Below are 21,844 nucleotides of genomic sequence, written 5' to 3'. Positions count from 1 at the left end.
ATTCGACTTGTTGTTTGAAGCCTGTTTTTTCTAACTGCGCGTTCCTAGCTGGACAGAATTGATGAATGAGCAAAACATCAGTAATGTATTTCAGTTATGTTCGTCCTGCCCGCAGCACGTCCCTCCGCAGTCAAAACAGCATTAAGGTTTACAAGAGACAGGGGTCAGCGCTGGGGGGAATTTTAACACTGCCAAGTCATGGGAATGTCATCACCGAGCAGAAACTTTCCGCTGTTCACATTACAGGGAATTGGTGAGTGCCGCGTCTGCTAAATCCCGACATGGGAGAGGATAAATAGAGGTAGATTTACTAAAACTGGAGCACTCAGAACCGGGTGCAGCTGTGCATGGTAGCCAATCAGCTTCCAACTTCAGTTTGTTCAATAAAGCTTTGGCAATAAAACCTAAAAGCTGATTGGTTACTATGTAGAGTTGCACTAGGTTTGCACAATCTAGCTTTAGTAAATCCCCCCCCCCCCCCCATACTGTCCAATATAGTAGAAGAAGACAGATGTGGGGGTTGTCCTTGCTGCCACGTAAAGCAGACGTAATCTCAATCACTAAAATCCCACCTAACCTTAAACATGTTAAAGCTGAATTCCATGCAGGGAAAAAAGACTTCATTGCATGCAACTCTGTAACCATTACATCCATAAAGGTATTTTTTAAATACAAGCAGTGCAAGTACCAGATTCTGACCTGTACAGCAGGGCTGGAGTCTGAGAGGAAGAAACAGCACTAGCAGCCATTCAGTTCATGTGTTAAAAGAAGCATGCTGATAGGAGGAGATCAGAATGACAGACGGATTGTCTCATCACTGTGCTGCATCTCCGTTAACTGTCCAATCACAGGCTTGGGTGGGTTCATAACAACCTGGGCTCAGAGGAAGTGGGTGGCCATCAGACCAAAGAATTCTAGTGGCAGAGAAATATATCTGAGCTGAAGGTGAATATTGCAGCAAAAGCTTATTCTTTTAATGGTCTATTTATTGTTATCTGCTAGAGTTCTCCTTTTAATCTAATTTCAAAAGTCATTTTGGGGTATGGCAGTGGACTTTTTTAATAGGACAGAGGACGGTGTCAGTAGAGAAGTAAACGGTGTCAGTAGGGCAGAGGGCGGTGTCAGGAGAGCGGTAAACAATGTCAGTAGGGCAGAGATTGGTGTCAGTAGGGCAGAGGACGGTGTCAGTAGAACAGTGGACAATGTTAGTAGGGCAGAGACTGGTGTCAGTAGGACAGAGGACGCTGTCAGTAGAGCAGTGGACAATGTCAGTAGGGCAGAGACTGGTGTCAGTAGGGCAGAGATTGGTGTCGGTAGGGGAGAGGACAGCATCAGTAGAGCAGTGGACAATGTCAGTAGGGCAGAGATTGGTGTCAGTAGGGCAGAGGACCCTGTCAGTAGAACGGTGAACAATGTCAGTAGGGCAGAGATTGGTGTCAGTAGGGCAGAGGACGGTGTCAGTAGAGCAGTGGACAATGTCAGTAGGGCAGAAATTGGTGTCAGTAGGGCAGAGGACGGTGTCAGTAGAGCAGTGGACAATGTCAGTAGGGCAGAGATTGGTGTCAGTAGGGCAGAGGATGGTGTCAGGAAAGCAGAGGACAATGTCAGTAGGGCAGAGATTGGTGTCAGTAGAGCAGTGAACAATGTCAGTAGGGCAGAGATTGGTGTCAGTAGGGCAGAGATTGGTGTCAGTAGAGCAGAGGACGGTGTCAGTAGAGCAGTGAACAATGTCAATAGGGCAGAGATTGGTGTCAGTAGAGCAGAGGACAGTGTCAGTAGAGCATTGGACAATGTCAGTAGGGCAGAGACTGGTGTCAGTAGGGCAGAGCACGGTGTCAGTAGAGCAGTGGACAATGTCAGTAGGGCAGAGATTGGTGTCAGTATGGCAGAGGACGGTGTCAGTAGAGCAGAGGACAATGTCAGTAGGGCAGAGATTGGCACCAGTAGTTCAGAAGATGGTGTCAGTAGAGCAGAGGACAATGTCAGTAGGGCAGAGATTGGTGTCAGTATGGCAGAGGACGGTGTCAGTAGAGCAGAGGACAATGTCAGTAGGGCAGAGATTGGCGCCAGTAGGGCAGAAGATGCTGTCAGTAGAGCAGAGGACAATGTCAGTAGGGCAGAAGATGGTGTCAGTAGAGCAGAGGACCCTGTCAGTAGAACGGTGAACAATGTCAGTAGGGCAGAGATTGGTGTCAGTAGGGCAGTGGATGATGTCAATAGTTTTTTATTTGTAATTTTTTTGTACTATTTTTTTTACAATTTTTATTATTTTTCTGCTATTTTTTTTAGGACCCTCGTGGGGGGGGGGGGGCTTTGGTGAAATATCAGGGGTCTAAACAGACTCCTGATGTCTCACTTCTGAGACAAAGAAAGGACTGAAGACAGAGCTTCTCCAGCCCCTATCTCTGCAGCCTCAGCTGCACTGGACAGTGAATGAATGGGAAGTGCTCTGTGCTGAGCGGTGTTCTGTTCAGTCACAAACTATCTTCAGCTTCAGTTATTTATGAACATAGTGGGTGATCGGCACTAATCACCCGGGGCCGGTAAATGACAGTGTTATCTGCTCCTTCCCCCGTTCTCCATCCTGAAATATCCCCCCCTGTGTGCCCGCAGCAGCAGCTGGTGAGAGTATAGTGGTGGTAAGCTGGCAGCGCTGAGAGGGTTGGGGCGGGGTTCAAGGTGGCGGGGGGGGGGGTTGCTGGGCAGCAGGAGGAATCGGTACCACATAGGGTGATTAGGAAGTGCCTAGGAACATCTGGCACACCCCGCGAGCACACCTATGTGGTCACCCTATAACAGATAACAGAAGTGTCTGAAAAATTACCTTCATGGCAGGATTACCACCAGTTATGTGTTGACAATGAGCAAGCTGATAGGAGAGGGCAAAATGGGCAGAGGGAAGATTTCCTCAGTATCTTTCTGTTATTTTACTGTCCAATCAGCAGGCAGTATCCTTAAAGTGGGCTCCTTTAACTGTAAGTGGGTTGTGCTGTGTGAGAGGGCTGTGTATATATTCAAATGATTTGTATTTCTGTCCATCCAGTAATATCAATACTGGATGGACAGAAATACAGATCCTATGGAAGGTAAAACAGCTCCCATCTATATGTTTCGTCTGTGTATGCAGCTGTTTGCCGGGAATTTGGCTTCAAATGCTATAATACTTGACGTTGGGTTTTGAAATAAAATATAAAGTACATCAACTATAGAAACAGTGGAATTTTCACAGAATTATATATGCCTACAAGTCCAGAATAAAATCCCGAGAAATTGTTACATAAAGCCTCTTATAATATCTTTTGTGTTTTCCAGAGTACACGGTCATCAATGAGAACTGTCCTGGGGCAGAGTGGAATATTATGTGTCGTGACTGCTGTGAATATGACCAGGTGGAGTGTACATGTCCCGGGGGCAATAGGAAGGTGGGCTACACCATCCCCTGCTGCCGCAATGAGGAGAATGAATGTGACTCCTGTCTTATACACCCAGGTACTCCATAATCACAGAAATGGCTCCAAGCATAGAATCATCAAAAAGCAAAAAAAAAAAAACTTGTCTACTGGATATGCAATGCCAATAACCCTTAGCTTCCAATCAGAACATTTCCCTGTGCTCTTGGCCCTTGGTTGGCTTGGCTCCATCTTTGGGTCCATGGTCTGGATTGGAACAGAACACATGATCCTTATTTTAAGAGTTGAATCTCTGGATCTGGAGTGAGCTGGTATCATAATGTAACTGAGCTCCAGATCTTGAAGCTTATATCCAACCTCTCCTCCTCTCAATGCTCCTTCTTATCAGCAGGACTAATAAGGTCTGGGTGTAGGCAGGTCACACAGTTAGCCACTTTGTCACTAGGTGGCGCTGTATCAGAACAGTGTCTCCTTTTAGGTAGAGCCCTATCAGAAGTGATGTCAGGAGTGAGTCAGCATCCATATTATATAAGGCAGGTAGGGAGGAGCATACTGTGTTTTGGGGCATGGGAGCCATACGCCCCACATCTGCGAGAATGTAACCCACACAAGTGGGCCCTGGACAGGGAAGGAGGCCAGGTGGAGTGGACTTGTATGCAGGAGGTGTCAGCTGTAGACACTCTAAACGCAATATTCCCCATGCACAAATTCAAGATAACGGGCTGTTCAATGATGCTGGGTGCTGTAATGACCATAGGTTAACCACTTAAGCCCCGGAAGATTTTACCCCCTTCCTGACCAGGGGGTATTTTGCGATTCGGCACTGCGTGACTTTAACGGACAATTGCGCGGTCGTGCGACACTGTACCTAAACTAATTTGACGTCCTTTTTTTCCCACAAACAGAGCTTTCTTTTGGTGGTATTTGATCACCTGTGCGATTTTTTGATCATGCGCTATAAACAAAAAAAGGGCGTCAATTTTGCAAAAATAACAATATTTTTCACATTGGAGGTCAATGGCAAGGAGCAGTGCTCAAGATGGCGGAGGGGTCGGCCTCAGCAGGTGGGATTGTGTTCTGGCAAGGCTGGAGCAGGGGTAGAGCCTTGTGATTGGGCACCAAAAACTAGCAAATCACCAAGCTCCTCTCACGTGGGTGAGCTCTGGAGCTGAGGTTTCCAGAACCACCTTGGTGTTGGGGTCTGTTTAGGCTCTGGAGCAAGCTGAAGCTCGACTGCTGATGGGACTTCATAACCAAAGCTGGATCTCATATGGCACAGCCAATTAGGCTTATTTCCTGCCATGTGGAATAAGCCTAGGCAATAATTTACAAGTTTGGCTTTCAAAATAGTGGTCAGTAAATGAAAGACATGTGTAGTGGAACAGCAATTGTATGTGCTGAATGGGTATGTTGTCAAGGTTGCAGTGCATTTAATTTGCTTCGTTAGAGCTGAAGGTAACAGGAAAACATGGAGCACAGCCAACTTTTTTCTGTCTATTGCCTTGTGGAAAAAGCCAAGTTGGCTATATACAGGTTTAACCCTCACAATGGCTGCCAATGGATAATCAGCCCATACAGTGGAACAGCTACTTTATGTGCTGAATCAGTAAGGTGTCAAGGTTATGTTGGTTTGTTTTACCTCCATAGAACTTAAGTTTGAGCTGAGAGAGCCAGACCTGTCAGACATGGAGCCAGAGGCGTAACTAGAACCTTCAGGGCCCCGGTGCAAGAAACCATGAAGGCCCCCCCCCCCCGGACCCCTGGCCGGAGCCCTTCCCTTCAAGCCTGGGACTCTTCCCACTGATCCTGGGGCCCTTTACTCTGGTTGCAGGGCTCTTTATTACGGTCCAGCAGCGGGACCCTTTCACAAGTTCTGCAGTGGGCTCCCTTCCTGCCATCTCGGGGCCTCTCCACGGTGGGGGAACGCCAGGGCCCGGGGGCAACTGTGACCTTTGCGATCCTGGAAGTTCACCCACTGGTGTCAGTAGTTTTTATTTTTTCGTATTTTAATTGTATTATGTTTTATCATTTTATTTTATTTTTTTACAATGTCACTGACTATGACTCTGTCCATTCAGAAAAGGAAGGAGCTGGCAAATTACATATTTACTGACCCTTTCCTGGTTCTTTATTGTGACACATCCCCTGCAGCAGCCGGCAGGAGAGAGAAGGCAGCACAGTTGGGGTGGGGGAGGGGGGGGAGAACCACGGGAGCACACAGGGGCCCAGAGACAGCAGAACAAAAATGAACTGAATAGGAGGAGTGGTGGGGGCAGCATACAGAGGAACCAATCTCCTCCATTTTCCTCCTGCAACTACAGGAGGAAAAAGGAGGACAGTGATTTCTCGACATGCTGCCCCCACCGCCCCTCCTATCCAGGTGTACAGGGGGGCCGCAAAGGCATGGGGCCCAGTTGGAGCATGGGGCCCGGTTGCAATTGCAACCCCTGTAGTTACGCCCCTACATGGAGCACAGCCTACTTTGCATTGCTTTGTAGACTAAGCCCAGTTGGCTATAAACAGATTTTGCATTCAAAATGGATTCCACTGAATGAAGGGTTTGTGTGCTGGAAACAGCCATTGTGCATGCTGATCCAAAATGGTGTCAATAATAATTATATAGTTGTTCTTAGTACTGTCTAATACTGAGTAGAACTAAAATAGTGACTTGAAGAGGCTACAAAACATCTTGAACATTGCAGAATAAGTCTAGTTGAAGGTGACTACTACTACAGTAGAGATGCCATGGCCCAGATACATGAGAACCTTCAGAGACATACTGAGGAGGCTACATAAAGATATATGAGGGTGTTACTAGAAGTGTCTGATCCCTGTCACATTCCTGTCCTAGGATGCTCCATATTCGAGAACTGCAAGTCCTGTCACAATGGATCATGGGGAGGAACATTGGATGACTTCTATGTGAAGGGGAAGTACTGCTCAGAGTGCCGCATTGGCTGGTATGGAGGAGACTGCATGAGTAAGAAACATAAATATATATATTTATATACTCTGTATTTATCTATATCTATCTATCTAAGTATCTATTTATATATACTGTATATATATATATTGTGACTGTGCATTTCTTTAATACCCACCAATGAATTCATGCCATTCCAGGTTAGGGACAAACGTAACCAACTAGGTAGTGAAACAATGATAAGATCAAAGCCCTGGAGCATTTAAAGATTAATACAACAGTGCCAACTCTCCTTTTCCTATCCTCACAGGTCCTCTTTAATCACAGTTTTATTTAACAAATTACGATTATGCAAGTTTACTAATTTGCATGTCGGGGTGTAATTATTCTCAAAATTCAGAGCTGTACAGCTTCTCATTCTCTGCAAATCTGAGAGAGAGCGAGATGCCTAAGATGGGAGTAGTTGGGAAACCTTAATTTGTTCATATATGTGGCTCAGCAGTTGGTGTCTCCAGAACATCAGATTAATGACAACAAAGCAATTTTAAAACTATATATTGAGCTGGGTTCACACTTGGTGGTCTATAAATTCATGTACTGTGCAAATACCTCAAGCATTATAATCACCAGAATGTGTCTAATATGTTTATAATCAGCCCCATCCAATGGCCCAAATGCGGTATTTTCATGATTGAGATATTTCAGGAAAATACTGCATTATGACCACTAGATGGAGCTAATAATCATATTAGACGCATTACAGCACATGACTCAAGCACAAGGCCCGGGGCGGCCCGCCAGGCCATTTAATGTGGTTCTTGCAGCCAAGGCTTTTTTTCAGCCAGAATGTGGGGCTACTCCATTCCACCACCTCTGGCTCTCGCCCTCTGCTTCTCGCTCTCCACTATCACTTGTAAACACAGAAGCCTTCTGTGTTTACAAGGACAGCTTTCCTCTTGGCGGCTCACAACTCTCAGCTCTCACACATATCTGCCTTCCCTGCATGCACTCATGGTGGGGACAGATGACGAGCAATGATCTCCCTGTAAGTACACAGGAAACTCCTAAACTCTGCACTCTCTACGTAGCGCACTCCTGAACTCTGCACTATCTACGTAGTGCAGGCCTGAACTCTGCACTCTCTACATAGTGCACTCCTGAATTCTGCACTCTCTATGTAGTGCAGGCCTGAACTCCTCACTCTCTACATAGTGCACTCGTTAACTCTCTATGTAATGCACTCCTCAACTCTGCACTCTCTACATAGTGCACTCCTGAACTCTCTATGTAATGAACTCCTGAACTCTGCACTTTCTACATAGTGCACTCCTGAACTCTCTATGCAGTGCAGGCCTGAACTCTGCACACTCTACATAATGCATTCCTGAACTCTCTATGTAGTGCAGGCCTGAACTCTGCACACTCTACATAGTGCACTCCTGAACTCTCTATGTAGTGCAGGCCTGAACTGTGCGCACTCTACATAGTGCACTCCTGAACTCTCTACGTAATGCACTCCTGAACTCTGCACTTTCTACATAGTGCACTCCTGAACTCTCTACGTAGTGCAGGCCTGAACTATGCACTTTCTACATAGTGCAGTCCTGAACTCTCTATGTAGTGCACTCCTGAACTCTGCACTCGCTACATAGTGCACTCCTGAACTCTCTATGTAATGCACTCCTGAACTCTGCACTTTCTACATAATGCACTCCTAAACTCTCTACGTAGTGCAGGCCTGAACTCTGCACTCTCTACATAGTGCACTCCTGAACTCTCTATGTAGCGCACTTCTGAACTCTGCACTCTCTATGTAGCGCACTCCTGAATTCTGCACTCTCTATGTAGCACACTACCGAACTCTGCACTCTCTACGTTGCACATTACTGAACTCTACACTCTGTATGTAGTGCACTCCTGAACTCTGCATACGTAGTCTTACAGATACAACAGGCCCTTTGAGGGCAACTATAATGCCTATGTGGCCCTCGATGAAATTGACTTTGACACCCCTGCATTACAGCAATTATTTGTGATGGCTGTTTTAATGCTTGAGGCATTTGCACAGATTTTTTTTTTTTTTTTTTTTTAATAAATAGGACATTAGACACCATTAGATGAAGGAAGCGCCTCAAAACGGGTCATTCAATGCATTCATGGCTCTTTTTTTTACACCTTATGCAAACTGTCTTTCAGAATATTGAAGCACAGGTGCCCCCTCCCGCATCCAGCAAATGCTTACCAATAATTGTTCAGACCTCAGGCAATACAGAGAAAGTACAGGAGGATTTTGGGATGTGTTGGTGGCCTGTTCTTAGTAACCAATGGTACCTACTGCCATTTCATGGTGCAGTAGGCCCTAAACAGTGGTGAGTTCTAAGCACAGATTCACAATGAGGTAGCCTAGAGCACCACATCTGAATGAGAAACATAATGATTTAGATGGATCAGTCATACAAACTATGAGCAACAAGGCTTATAGGGGTCTATTTATAAAAAAAAAAAAAATGCAGAGTGGATGTCTAAGCTTTCGCACAGCCATCAGGACTAATCCCAGTAATGTGTCTAATATATATATTTCCTATGATCGTCAACTCCATCTTGTGGCCATAATGTGGAATTTTCCTAATTAAGGTATTTCAGGGAAAAAAACGCTTTATGGGCACTAGATGGAGCTGACAATCATAGGAAAAAAACATATTATACACATTACAGGGATTATATACAATGAGATTCTTTTTATCATAGACCCCTTTAAGTTGACCTCCGGGCAAATAGCTAAATGCACTGTTTTATTTGAATATCTGTCCATTCAGTTCCAAGATTTACTGCTGCAGTTAAGCAGCACAGCCCTCAGTCTGGGACTGGGCATTTATTTAGAGGTTGATATACTAAAACTGGAGAGCTCAAAATCTGGTGTAGCTCTACATTGTAGCCAAACACCTTCTAACTTCAGCTTGTTCAATTAAGCTTTGACAATAACACCTGGGATAATGAGGGTATAACACACACCTGGCCATGGAACAGCTGAGCAGCCAATTGTCCCATTACTTTTGGTCCCTTAAAAAGTGGGAGGCACATATACAAACTGTTGTAATTCCTACACCGTTCACCTGATTTGGATGTAAATACCCTCAAATTAAAGCTGAAAGTCTGCAGTTAAAGCACATCTTCTTTGTTTCATTTCAAATCTTATTGTGATGGTGTATAGAGCCAAAAAGATCAGAATTGTGTTGATGTCCCAATATTTATGGACCTGACTGTAGATTTACCTGCAGCCCCTCTGGTAAGCAGATAAGGCTCAAAACTATACTCTCTCACTAGCACCTACCTAGGAGGGTGCTACAATTGCACCGGTGCACAGAAAGTAGTCTGCTTTTACCTGAACAACCTATAGGGATCTATGATGTTCCCCTGGAGAAAACGTGGGAGCAGCGAATAGTATCCCACACACTTGTTATTGAAGTACCGTATATATTCAATGAAGGTTCCAGAGGCGCCTTCATTTTAAAAATGGCGCCACCCGGCGCCGACACGTCATTGCGCACGCGCCGCCGCCGCTCGGGAAAACTGGTATACGTTCGGCTATTCCCGGCCTGTCCCGAGCGGCGCGGTGACATGTATGCGCCGGGCGGCGCCATTTTTAAACCTTAAACATGTCGGAGTGGCCGGGAACTTTTTTTTTTTTGTTGACTCGAGTATTAGCCGAGGGGGATGTTTTCAGCACAAATAAAATGTGCTGAAAAACTCGGCTTATACTCGAGTATATACAGTATTCCTCTGACTCCTCTCTCTATGGAAAGCCGGGCTCTATGTACTTGCTTACATTCTGGATGGCGGCTAATTAGTCTCCCCCACCATCTTGGCCGTGCAGAAGGATTTTTTTAATTGCTGTGCATTTCAACTCTTAATTAATCCTAATAAGATTGCTGGCTAGTCTGTGCTCGGTAAGAGCCGGGGTGGGATGGGAAATGTCTTTGGGAGTCTCTGTCCCGTCTGCTCACATTGGCGTGTTCCCGTATTTGCTGCTAAATAGGCTGTCAGCGTTCCATCCGACACACAAAAGCGCAAAGGGGAATATTTATAAAGCCGTGATACCCTCTGCACTCCTCTATTGCACATCTCGCCCACTTAGGATTTATTTACCCTTTGAAAAGTGATCCACCATGGATTTGACAGGTGGTGATATGTTGTCTCGTCAATGTCTGTGTCAACTGCTAATTGCCTGCCGCACCATGTTGCAACCTATGCATTACACATGGAAGCAGAATGGTTGCGGCATGGAATAGGTCACCCTTGGTGGTGGTATTGACTGCCAAACATGACCTGTGCCATGACAATCATTAAGTAGTCACTGTTGGGTAAATCTCAACTCCAGGAAACTTGGAAATTCTCCCTTGCCAGCGGTGCACTGTCCCTGTGTGCCACCACATCCAGGGCAGAGCTAAAAGGCTGATGACCAGGACCTTGGACCACTGGAGAAGATGCTGCGGGGATAGGTCTAGCAGGGCAGAGGAGTGGAGCTTTAGGTAAGTAAACCTGTTTTTCCATGTCCCATAGACCTAAATGAACAAACAACTCGGTGCCTGCACTGCAAGGGATAATGTTCAACTTTCCAGAAGTTGGGTTTTAATCATTCACTTAGGCTCTGTTCACATTAGCGCATCTCCAAAGTCACATGATTTTCAGTTCGACTTAAGAGCGTGACTTTTGGTGTGATTTTGATCCAACTTTACATTCTCCGGACCAAAGTAGTGCAGGCAGCTTTTCAAAGCCACATCGATTTGAACAGGTCCCATTGAAAAGAATAGGCTACGACTTGTCATGCAATTTTGATGTCCAAAGTCGCATGACAAGTCGCACAAGTGTGAATGGAGCCTAAATCATTCCCTACAATTTAAAACACATGGATTGACCTACAATAGAGAGATGTGATAATGTCTATATAATGGTCCTTATACTGCCACCTTGTGGTTATTTTGGTTGTTGCTCTTGCCTTTCTGTCTTTCCCTTTTGTTTTCCCTCCTGTCCCCCCCTCCCATTGATGTTTTTTTTCCTGTTCCTGCTTCTTTATGCTTGTGGGAATATAGATGGCCCCATCTGTCTAGGCCAGGGGTCCTCAAACTTTTTAAACAGGGGGCCAGTTCACGGCTCTCAGACACTGTTGGAGGCCGGAGTATAGTTTGAAAAAAAAATATGAACGAATTCCAATGCGCATATTTTTTATCGTTTTATTTATATAGTGATGGCTGGTGCTCAAAATTTTTTTGGGGGGGGGGGGGGGGGGGGTGCAAACAGAAAAATGTAATAGGCATTGCTTTGCGGCAAAAAACGCTGTAAAAATTGGGTGACTTTGAGGTCACAAAAGTGTGAAAGGGGCCTTTAGTAATCAAGGTATAGTGTGCCCCCTTTCAATGCAGAGAGACCAGCGTGCCCCCTTTCAATGCAGAGACCAGCGTGCCCCCTTCAATGCAGAGACCAGCGTGCCCCCTTTCAATGCAGAGAGACCAGCGTGACCCCCTTCAATGCAGAGACCAGCGTGTCCCCTTTCAATGCAGAGACCAGCGTGCCCCCATTCAATGCAGAGACCAGCATGCCCCCCTTCAATGCAGAGACCAGAGTGACCCCTTCAATGCAGAGACCAGCGTGCCTCCTTCAATGCAGAGACCAGCGTGCCCCCTTCAATGCAGAGACCAGCGTGCCCCCCTTCAATGCAGAGACTAGAGTGCCCCCTTCAATGCAGAGACCAGTGTGCCCCCTTCAATGCAGAGACCAGCGTGCCCCTTTCAATGCAGAGACCAGCGTGCCCCCATTCAATGCAGAGACCAGCGTGCCCCCTTTCAATGTAGAGACCAGCGTGCCCCCTTTCAATTAAGAGACCAGCGTGCCCCCTTTCAATGCAGAGACCATTGTGCCCCCTTCAATGCAGAGACTAGCGTGCCGTGCCCACTTCAATGCAGAGAGACCAGTCAGTGCACTTACCTGCAGCGGCAGCTTCTCCTCAGTCCCCCGGAGTCTCCTCGAGTCCTCCCGCCTCCTCCTTGGCCAATGGCATGAGCTCGCCTTTCGGCCAATCAGTTCCTGATTGGCCAGGAAGAGGATCCGTGTGACAATAGCAAATTTTCATTCGCTATTGTCACACAAATAGGTGGGCTGGGGCGCAGTGCTCTGCGCTCTGGGTCCACCCTTTTCTGAAGCCTAGTAGAGCCTCATGCTCTAATTAAGTGATTCAGGAAAAAAAAAAACATGAATGATACATCCCGGCCGGCGGGCCGGGTTTAGGACCCTGGCGGGCCGCAGTTTGAGGACCCCTGGTCTAGGCCTTCATACAATCTGCTCGCATCCGGGAACACATTACCATGTTTTGACCTGCAGATACCATTCATCTGCCACATTTTGTTATCTGCTATACCTACTGCTTGCAATAAAACCTACATAGATGGAAAGAAACGGTGTCTGGTGAGTTCAGCCATCTTATAACGATTATCTGCAGTGATTGCGTCTGCTTATACAGGCCAGGAATAGGTCTCAGCAAGGGATACGTCACTATTACAACAACTGGAGTCAGAATACACTCTGTTTGGTTTGGATGGAGGTGGATCCATCACAATCTCTGAATCATAACATAACAAATGGAAAGAAATTAATTTTGGATTCATTTGTTATGATTCAGAGATTCTGATGGATCCACCTCCATCCAACCTAAACACAATAAGTAGCAATCATCTTATCTTTTTTATACCTTACTGTATTTACTGCAATATGTTTCCATTTCTTATGTAGTGCATTTTTTATAATAATGAAACGCGCACGCGCAGGGCCAGTGCTTAACTATTTTGTGCCCTAGGCAAGACTGACACTTCCCGCAAACTCCCCTTCGCCTGCGCGGGGGGGGGGGGGGCGGGTGTTGGGGCGGTGTAAGCCTTACCTAGGGTCTGCGCAGATGACAGGATCAGAGAGCGGACTTACTGGACTCAGCAGCTACGTTCAGAGTCCCGCCTCCCCAGCTGTGCCCCCCTCCTTCGCTTTGCCCTCCTCACAGGCTGAATTGCTGCTGACCTCCTATGCAGCAGCCCTGACGGATGTCCTCCATGGCTGCTGCTTTCTCTGCAGTCAGTCAGCGCTTCAACCCTGTGTAGGGCCCCTCGTGTTCCCCTGCCAAGCTAATGGGGAAGTCAGCAAGCAGTGGCTGCGCCCCCTAGGCAGCAGTGAGCCCTAGGCGGCTGCCTAGTTTGCCTAGCAGGAGCGCCGGCCTTGTGTGAGCAAGTGGGGGGGCAGAGCAAAAAGCTAGTGACTGACATTGAACCCTTTTTGTTTTTAATCCACCTGGAATGTATTTAGCTGATTTAAACTGAAAGTTTAATTAGGCTTTAACCACTTCCCGCTCCAGGATGTCATATGACGCCCTGGATTTTGAGTGGAGATGTCTGAATGATGGGTGCAGCTACAGGCTTCATTCAGATTTATTAATTTTTTTCAGCAGGCGATTCTCTGCAATGTAAAAGCCATCATAGTGGCTGTTTAGCCACTTGATTGCTTCTACAGGCAGCAGGAGGGGGACACAATTTCCCCTCCCCCCCGCCCTTTGTGCAATCGGGGCTCGTGAATTAATCCACCGGCTGCGGTGGTTTACTATAGAGTACCATAGGTCCCCAGCCATCTCTATTACCCTCGGAGGCCAGAAGTGACGTCATTTTTTTTTTTTTTTTTTTTTGCTGGAAAGCCTAAAACCGATTTTTTCAATTTTTTTTTGTGGGGATCTCAGGCTTTTCAGCATAAAGGAGAGATTTTGAGACTTATAGACCCCAGATCTCTCCGTAAAGAGGACCTGTTATGCCCTATTCCTATTACAAGGGATGTTTACATTTCTTGTAAGGCCCCGTTCACATTGCCGCGATCCGACTTGGGGGGGCGACCTCCGAGGTCGCGGTGCGAGCAGCGCGCCGCGACCTCGGAGCGGCCGCCACGCACTTCATAACATTGAAGTCTATGGCGGTCGCCTCCGGGTCGCCCCAAAGAAGCTCCGGACCCTTTTTCTAAGTCGGAGCGACTTGTGTCGCTCCTATTAGAACGGGTCCGCAGCTTCCCTATAGAAGGCGACCTACGGCGACCTGTGAGGCGACCAGGTCGCCTCACAGGTCGCCTTAGTGTGAACGGGGACTAATAGGAATAAAAGTGATCAAAAAAATCGAAAGTTGAAGGGAAAATTGAAAAATAAAAAAAAGTAAATAAAATAAACTATAAAAAAAACCTCAAAGTGCCCACATAAGTGAACGCATACGTAGGTCGCGCCCACATATGTAAACAGCGTTCAAATCACACATGTGAGGTATCGCTGCAATCTTTAGAGCGAGAGCAATAATTCTAGTACAAGACATGTTAGGTATCTATTTACAAAAGATTTTTACATGTAGGAGAGGAATGCCAGAATTAGCCCGGTATGGCAGTGGTTAAAAAAGAAGTCTGGTAAAAAGCAAAAAAAAAATAAAAAATTTTAGTAAAAAATAAGGCAAGTATTCGCCACAATTAAAAAAAATGAAGGGCCCAGTTACATATCTTTGTTGCCATAACATGTGTTGTGCTGCCATTTATTTGGATTTGCACCCCGAATTACAAATGTATTGCACTAGCATTGCAATGCTCTGCAATACTCAGTTATGCATGGAAGTGCGTTGTGGTGCGTTGCATTAGAAAAAAGAACACATCCAATTTTTGGCATGTTAGGGTGCATTGGCGGCCCATTCAACGCAATGCACGTTGGCCCTAAAATGAAAAATATTTGAAAGACTTCCAGCTCTAAGCGGACGTCTGTTGTCACAACAAGAGAAAATTGTTTTATGTAAGATACACCCTACATGTTTAATCTGGACCTATATAAATTAATATTTTTATTAATAATTAGGGCAAATATTAGCCGACTCCCCCCAAAATTAAAACACTAAGGGCCCAGTTACATATCTTTATTATAATAACATGTGTTGCACTGCCAATTATTTGAATTTGCACCCCAATTCACGAATGTATTGCACAAGCAATTGCAATGCTCTGCAATACACATATTCATTTCAATGGGCTGCCTTAACGCAATGCACGTTGGCCCTAAAATGAAAAATATTTGAAAGACTTCCAGCTCTAAGCGGACATCTGTTGTCACAACAAAAGAAAATTGTTTCATGTAAGATACACCCCACTTGTTCAATCTGGACTTATATAAATAATAGAATGAAGGAAACCAATTCTGTATTATCCGACGTTTAAAACCAGTCATTATTTCTGCCAGGAATTGCTTTTTTTTTTTTTTTGGATAAAAAAAAACCAGAATCAGCTTTTTATTTGAAAAAATTAAAAAATAAAAATAACAGCGCAGACATTTCCTCCAGCTATTTCCCTAGAAACCACGTGTGATGATAAAACATGTGTGACGATAAAAATTGTGTTTAAAAAATTGCTGCGCAAATGCCGTGTGACATTTTATTCCCTAGGGTCTATGCTAAAAATATATATAATAATATAATATAATAATAATAAAAAAAAAAAAAAATATATATATATATATATATATATATATATATATATATATATATATATACACACAGTATATACATATATATATATATATAATGTTTGGGGGTTTTGACTAATTTTCCAGCATAAAAATTATGATTTTACATGTAGGAGAGGAATGCCAGAATTAGCCTGGTATGGAAGTGGTTAAATATTAAGCCTAGTAAAAAGCAAAAAAAAATGTTTTTATTAATAATTAGGGCAAATATTAGCCGACTCCCCCCAAAATTAAAACACTAAGGGCCCAGTTACATATCTTTATTATAATAACATGTGTTTCACTGCCATTTATTTGGATCTGCACCCCAATTCACGAATGTATTGCACAAGCAATTGCAATGCTCTGCAATATTCAGCTGTGCATGGTAGTGCGTTGTGGTGCGTCGCATTCGAAAAAAAGATCACATCCAATTTTTGGCATGTTAGGGTGCATTGGCGGCCCATTCATTTCAATGGGCTGCCCTAACGCAATGCACAGTGGCCCTAAAATTAAAAATATTTGAAAGACGTTTGTTGTCACAACAAAAGAAAATAGTTTTATGTAAGATACACCCCACATGTTTAATCTGGATTTAAATAATAATAGGATGAAGGAAACCAATCCTGTCTCATCCAACGTTTAAAATCAGTCATTATTTCTACCAGGAATTGTTCTTTTTTTTTGATAAAAAAAAGCAGAATCAGCTTTTTATTTGAAAAAAAAAAATGAAATAAAATACCAGCGCAGACATTTCCTCCAGGTATTTCCCTAGAAACCGCGTGTGATGATAAACACGGCGGTCCGCTGTCACTGGCGGTGATCCAGGAATGTGCCACTTAAGCTCATTTTTGGGTTTTCCGTTATTTATAGCAAACCTTTCCTGAACTGCCGCATTAACCTCTCGTTCCTCATCCCTGAGGGATTAAGGAAGATGAAGCGTTCAGACCAGCGCCAATCGGGATGTGTTGCCTGAATCCCCCTCTGTAGTGGTACCCGTTACCATGGCAACTGCAAAAAAAAAAAAAAAACACCCTTCGCAACAGCTTTTCGATTTAATGAGTGGTCTGCGATAAGAATAGCCTGTACGGGGAGGCCCTTTAACCCTTCCTAGGCTGGAAAGCAGGCTTTGATACTCGGATAATGATTTAGGCCTCATGCGCAGTGGGCACATAAAAATGCTGCTTATACGGGTGTTTGCCGTTGTTTTCTTTTAGTCTGTAGAAGCAACTCAATGTTAGCCTATGGAGATTTTCTAAACCTGTAACTTTCAGTATCTGGTGCAGCGGTGCATGGTAGCCAATCAGACTCTAACTTCAGCTTGCTCAATTAACCACTTGCCTACAGGGCACTTAAACCCCCCCTCCTGCCCAGGCCAATTTTCAGGGATGTCGCACTTTGATTGACAATTGTGCGGTCATGCAACACTGTACCAAAACAATTTTTTTTTATCATTTATTTCAAACAAATAGAGCTTTCTTTTGGTGGTATTTAATCACTACTGGGGTTTTTAATTTTTGCTGAACAAACAAAAAAAGACTGAAAAATTAGAAAAAAACAAAAAACTGTTTTTATAGTTTGTTTTAAAATTTTGCAAACAGGTAATTTTTCTCCTTCATTGATGTGCGCTGATGAGGTCGCACTGATGGGCCCTGATAGGCACTTGTAGGCTGCACTGATGGGCACTGATAGGCTGCACTGTTGGGCACTGATAGGCTGCACTGATGGGCACTGATAGGCTGCACTGTTGGGCACTGATAGGCTGCACTGATGGGCACTGAGAGGCGGAACTGATAAGGTGGCACTGATAAGGAGGCACTGATAAGGCGGCACTGATGAGCAATGATGGGCGGAACTGAAGGGCACTGTTAAGTGGCGCTGAAGGGCACTAATAGACGGCACTCATGGGCACTGATTAGCACTAATAGGTTGCACTGATGGGTGGCACTGATGGGCAGTGATAGGCACTGGTAGGGGACACATGATGGGGCACTGATAGGTGGCACTGCTGAGCACTGATAGGTGACACTGGTAAGTGGCGCTGGTGGGCACTGGCAGATGGCACTGGTAGGTGGCACTGGTGGGCACTGGTGGGTGACACTGGTGGGCAATTGTGGGCACTGGTAGGTGGCACTGGGGGCACAAATAATCTGTCTCCTCTTCGGGACTGATGTCCCTCTGACAGCAGCCGGCGATCGTTGTTTTTTTCCCCTCACACTGACACTGTGAGGAGAAAAAAACAGCTGATCGCCAGCTGCTGTTTACTTCACAAGATCAGCTGTCATTGGCTGACAGCTGATCACGTGGTGAGGGGGCGGGATTGCCCCCGATCTGTGATCAGGCAAGTCTCATGAGCGCAGGGAGCGTGCAGGCCACTCGTTGCCGAGAGAACGTCAATGTACGCCCTCCCGGCAATTCAGGTCTGTGCTGTAGCCGTCATTCGGCTATAGCGCGGATGTCAAGCAGTTAAAGCGGAGTTCCAGCCATTTACTCACCTGTCCAACGGTCCAGCGATGCGGCCGCCGGAAGCCTCGATCCTCTCCCTCGGCGCCGGCATCACTGCTGTGGGCACCCGGCTGTTACAGTTTGCGGCTTCACAGCCGGGTACCCACTGCGCATGCGCGAGTCGCGCTGCGCGCCGTGATTGGCCGGCAATCTTCTGGGACCTCTGACGTGTCCCAGAAGATTGCAGGGAGGGAGGGGGAGAGGAGAACTTCCGCTCAGGGCGCCGCGGCGCTCCGAGCGGAAGTGGGAGCGGGTACCTGTCAAAACTAGGTACCCGCTCCCCCCCCCAAAAAATGACATGCCAAATGTGGCATGTCGGGGGGTCAGGACTCCCTAAAGCGGAAGTTCCACTTTTGGGTGGAACTCCGCTTTAAGCCAAATCCGAGTCTATTGCTGACAATGGCACTGTCCGATACGTGCGACGCCGACCTCGTGGTGCCATACCATTTCCCAAAAGCAGTTCCTGCACTTCTTTTGGAGACTTCGAGGGCAATTTCAATAGACATCTGTGCATGAACCCGTCTCTCAAATTGTCCGGACTGAAATGCCGGTTTGAATTCTTACAAATTCAGCTGAACTCGCATGATTTCAAACCTTCCCTCAGTGTGAATGTGGGCTGAGCCTGGTACAGGCGGTCCGCTTTCCTCCGATCTCCCATAGAGGAGAGCAGGGATCTGACAGCTCCGTCTCTGCAAAGTAAGTGGAGACGGACCTGTCATCCGCCCGCTCAGCGGGGATCGGTGGATCGATCCCCGCTGAGCAAAACGGGAGTCCACCGGGCGGAAGGCCCATGTGAAAGAACCCTAACTCGTTGAGTCAGGTCCGGAGGAAGCTGGAAGGTGGCAGCTGTTTTGGGGGCTTGTGAGTAAAGACCCTGAATCAATCCCTGTGACTGTGCAGTGTTATGGAAATTGCATTTGCTACCAGTAGTTGTGGAGAGGCGCAAGGTAACCAGATGCCAAAGCAACTTGGCTCATGGTCTTCAACTTTGAGGTCCTAGCCTGTTCAGAAAGTTGCTTTATATTCTTCAGATGTTGGGGTTCAGACTGTCCAACATTCACGTTTGCTTAACCACTAAACAGCACCATTGCGCCTGATCACGTATATATATATATATATATATATATATATATAGGTGATCCAACTCTTCCAGGTAGGGGTATGCAGGCTGCCGGCGGCTTGCTTCCGCTGTGATTACACACAGAGGAAGCCAATCAGCAGGTGCACGGTACTCGAAACCCATACTTGAGTAAAAGTACAAGTGCTCGATCAAAAAGTGACTTGAGTAGAAGTGGAAGTGCTCGATCTAAAAGTGACTCGAGTAGAAGTACTAAAGTATTCAACATTTTTTGTACTTAAGTATTGCATGTAGTTTTTTTTTTTTAATTTTGCTACTCAAGTACTGAAAGTAAAAGTACAAGTACTGTGTTATGTAGTTATTAAAGAAAGAAGTCAAAAGTTTGAACATCATATTGTTTTTTATTATTGCAAATGCAGCTTTTATTTATACATACAGTAGCATTTATTTTCATATGCGCTGATAATACACATGTTTTGAGCTTCATGAAACCTGCCATCTACTGTTCTGGCAGTGGTAATTTTTATAATTGTAACGAGTAACTATGCAGCACAAAAAAACAAAATATTGGAGTAGAAGTATTGAAATCATTGAAAAAATGTAGTGAAGTAAAAGTGGAAGTAGGAGAAAAAAATTCTACTCTAGGAAAGTACAGATACCGCCTTTCGGTACTTAAGTACAGGAGTGAAGTAGTTCTACTTAGTTACTATACATCTCTGAGTGTAAACAAGGCAGATCGCCATGCTGACAGGAGGGAAGTGATGGAAGTTGTGTCCCTGCAAAGCAGGGAATCAATTCCATCTCTTCCCCTAGTAAAAGCACCTCCTACAGTTCTCATAATCACTGGCATTAGTACAGTGACAGTGCATACTTTTATCACTGATCACTATATCAGTGTTACTGGTCCCCAAAGAGTGTAAAAAGTGTCAGTTAGTGTCAGATTTCCTGCCGCAATATTGCGGTCCCTCTATAAGTCGCTTATCGCCTAGCAAAAAAAAAAATCCCCTAGTTTGTAGACGCTGTAACTTTTGCGCATACCAATCAATATACATTTATTGGGATTTTTTATTTTTTTTACCAAAAATATGTAGCAGAATACATACTGGCCTAAACTGATAAAGAAATTCGATTTTTTACATTTTTTTATTGTATGTGTTTTATAGCAGAAAGTAATTATCTGTATTTTTTTAATAGCGCAAAAAATAAAAAATGCAGAGGTGATCAAATACCCCCAAAAGCTCTGTTTGTGGGAATGAAAGGACATCAATTTTATTTGGGTACAGCGTTGCATGACCGCACAATTGTCACTTAAATAACGCATTGCCGTATTGTAAAAAATGATCTAGTCATGAAGGGGGGGGTAAATCTTCCGGGGGGCAAGTGGTTACCTTGACACCTGCCGTACGCATATATGCGGCTGCTCAGCAGGTGGGCCTTCAAACGTACTGGGAGCGCGCAGGTAGCTGACGGTGAAAGCTCCGTACTAGCGATTGGGAGCTTTCCGAACATGTGATTGCTGTGACTGCCAATCACGGTGGTCACATGATCAGAAACCCTGCCTCATTTCCCGGCATGTAACTTTCTTAAAGGGCCGGGAGCCGCCGGCGCCAAGAGGGTTTGGGAAAAGATTGTCCTCTAATTGCTATGTGCTAATCATTTTGGAGTATCCGGTCACCCTAAACCCCTCTCCTGTTAAAGTTTCTTCAATCAATAGAAGAGGCATGCTTGCGCCCCCATTAGGAAGCGGGGAAGCCAATCCACGGGGCCGCCGGGCACCCGCGATCGCTCCCTGTGAAGAGAGATTGGCGGTCTGCTGTTGTAAACACAGCTGACCGTTGTTCTCTCTGGAATGAACACAAAGCACCTGTGATCCTCCTATTTAGGATCACAGGTCTCTTTGTTGATTTCACAAGCCCCGCCCCCACAGTTAGAAAACACCTCCCTAGGCTCACGCTTAACCCTTTGATCACCCCTGGTGTTAACCCCTTCCATGCCAGTGTCATTATTACAGTAACAGTGCATATTTTTAGCACTGATTACTGTAGTAATGTCATCGGTCTCCCCAAAAGTGTCAAAAATGTCAGTTAGGGGTCCGATCTGTCCGTTGCAATGTCGCAGATCGCCGCCATTACTGTTAAAAAAAAAATAAAAATGACATAAATCTTTCCCCTAGTTTGTAGACATGATAACTTTTGCGCAAACCAATTTAAAATACGCTTATTGGGATTTTTTTTTTTACCAGAAATAAGTAGCAGTATACAAATTGGCCTAAAATGATGAAAAAATTTGATTTTACACTTTTTTTATTGGGAATGTTATATAGCAGAATGTGAAAAATATTGTTTTTTTTTTCTTCTCAGAATTGTTGCTCTTTTTTTGTTTATAGC

The 21,844-nt window shown here is 45.2% G+C and overlaps 1 protein-coding gene across 1 annotated transcript in view; it reads left to right on the top strand.

Annotated features, from left to right (window-relative positions):
* PAMR1 (peptidase domain containing associated with muscle regeneration 1) overlaps positions 1–21,844 on the top strand; it is a 140,674-nt gene that overhangs the window by 5,328 nt on the left and 113,502 nt on the right. Inside the window, exons 2-3 of the mRNA XM_082270151.1 lie at positions 3,313–3,489; positions 6,262–6,390. Of these exons, the coding sequence (XP_082126277.1) occupies positions 3,313–3,489; positions 6,262–6,390 (306 nt within the window). The remainder of the gene's footprint in view (positions 1–3,312; positions 3,490–6,261; positions 6,391–21,844) is intronic.

The sequence above is a fragment of the Pelophylax lessonae genome, assembly GCF_965119305.1.
Source record: "Pelophylax lessonae genome assembly, chromosome: 10".
Classification (NCBI taxonomy): Eukaryota; Metazoa; Chordata; class Amphibia; order Anura; family Ranidae; genus Pelophylax; species Pelophylax lessonae.
This window is presented reverse-complemented; position numbering and strand designations above follow the sequence as displayed.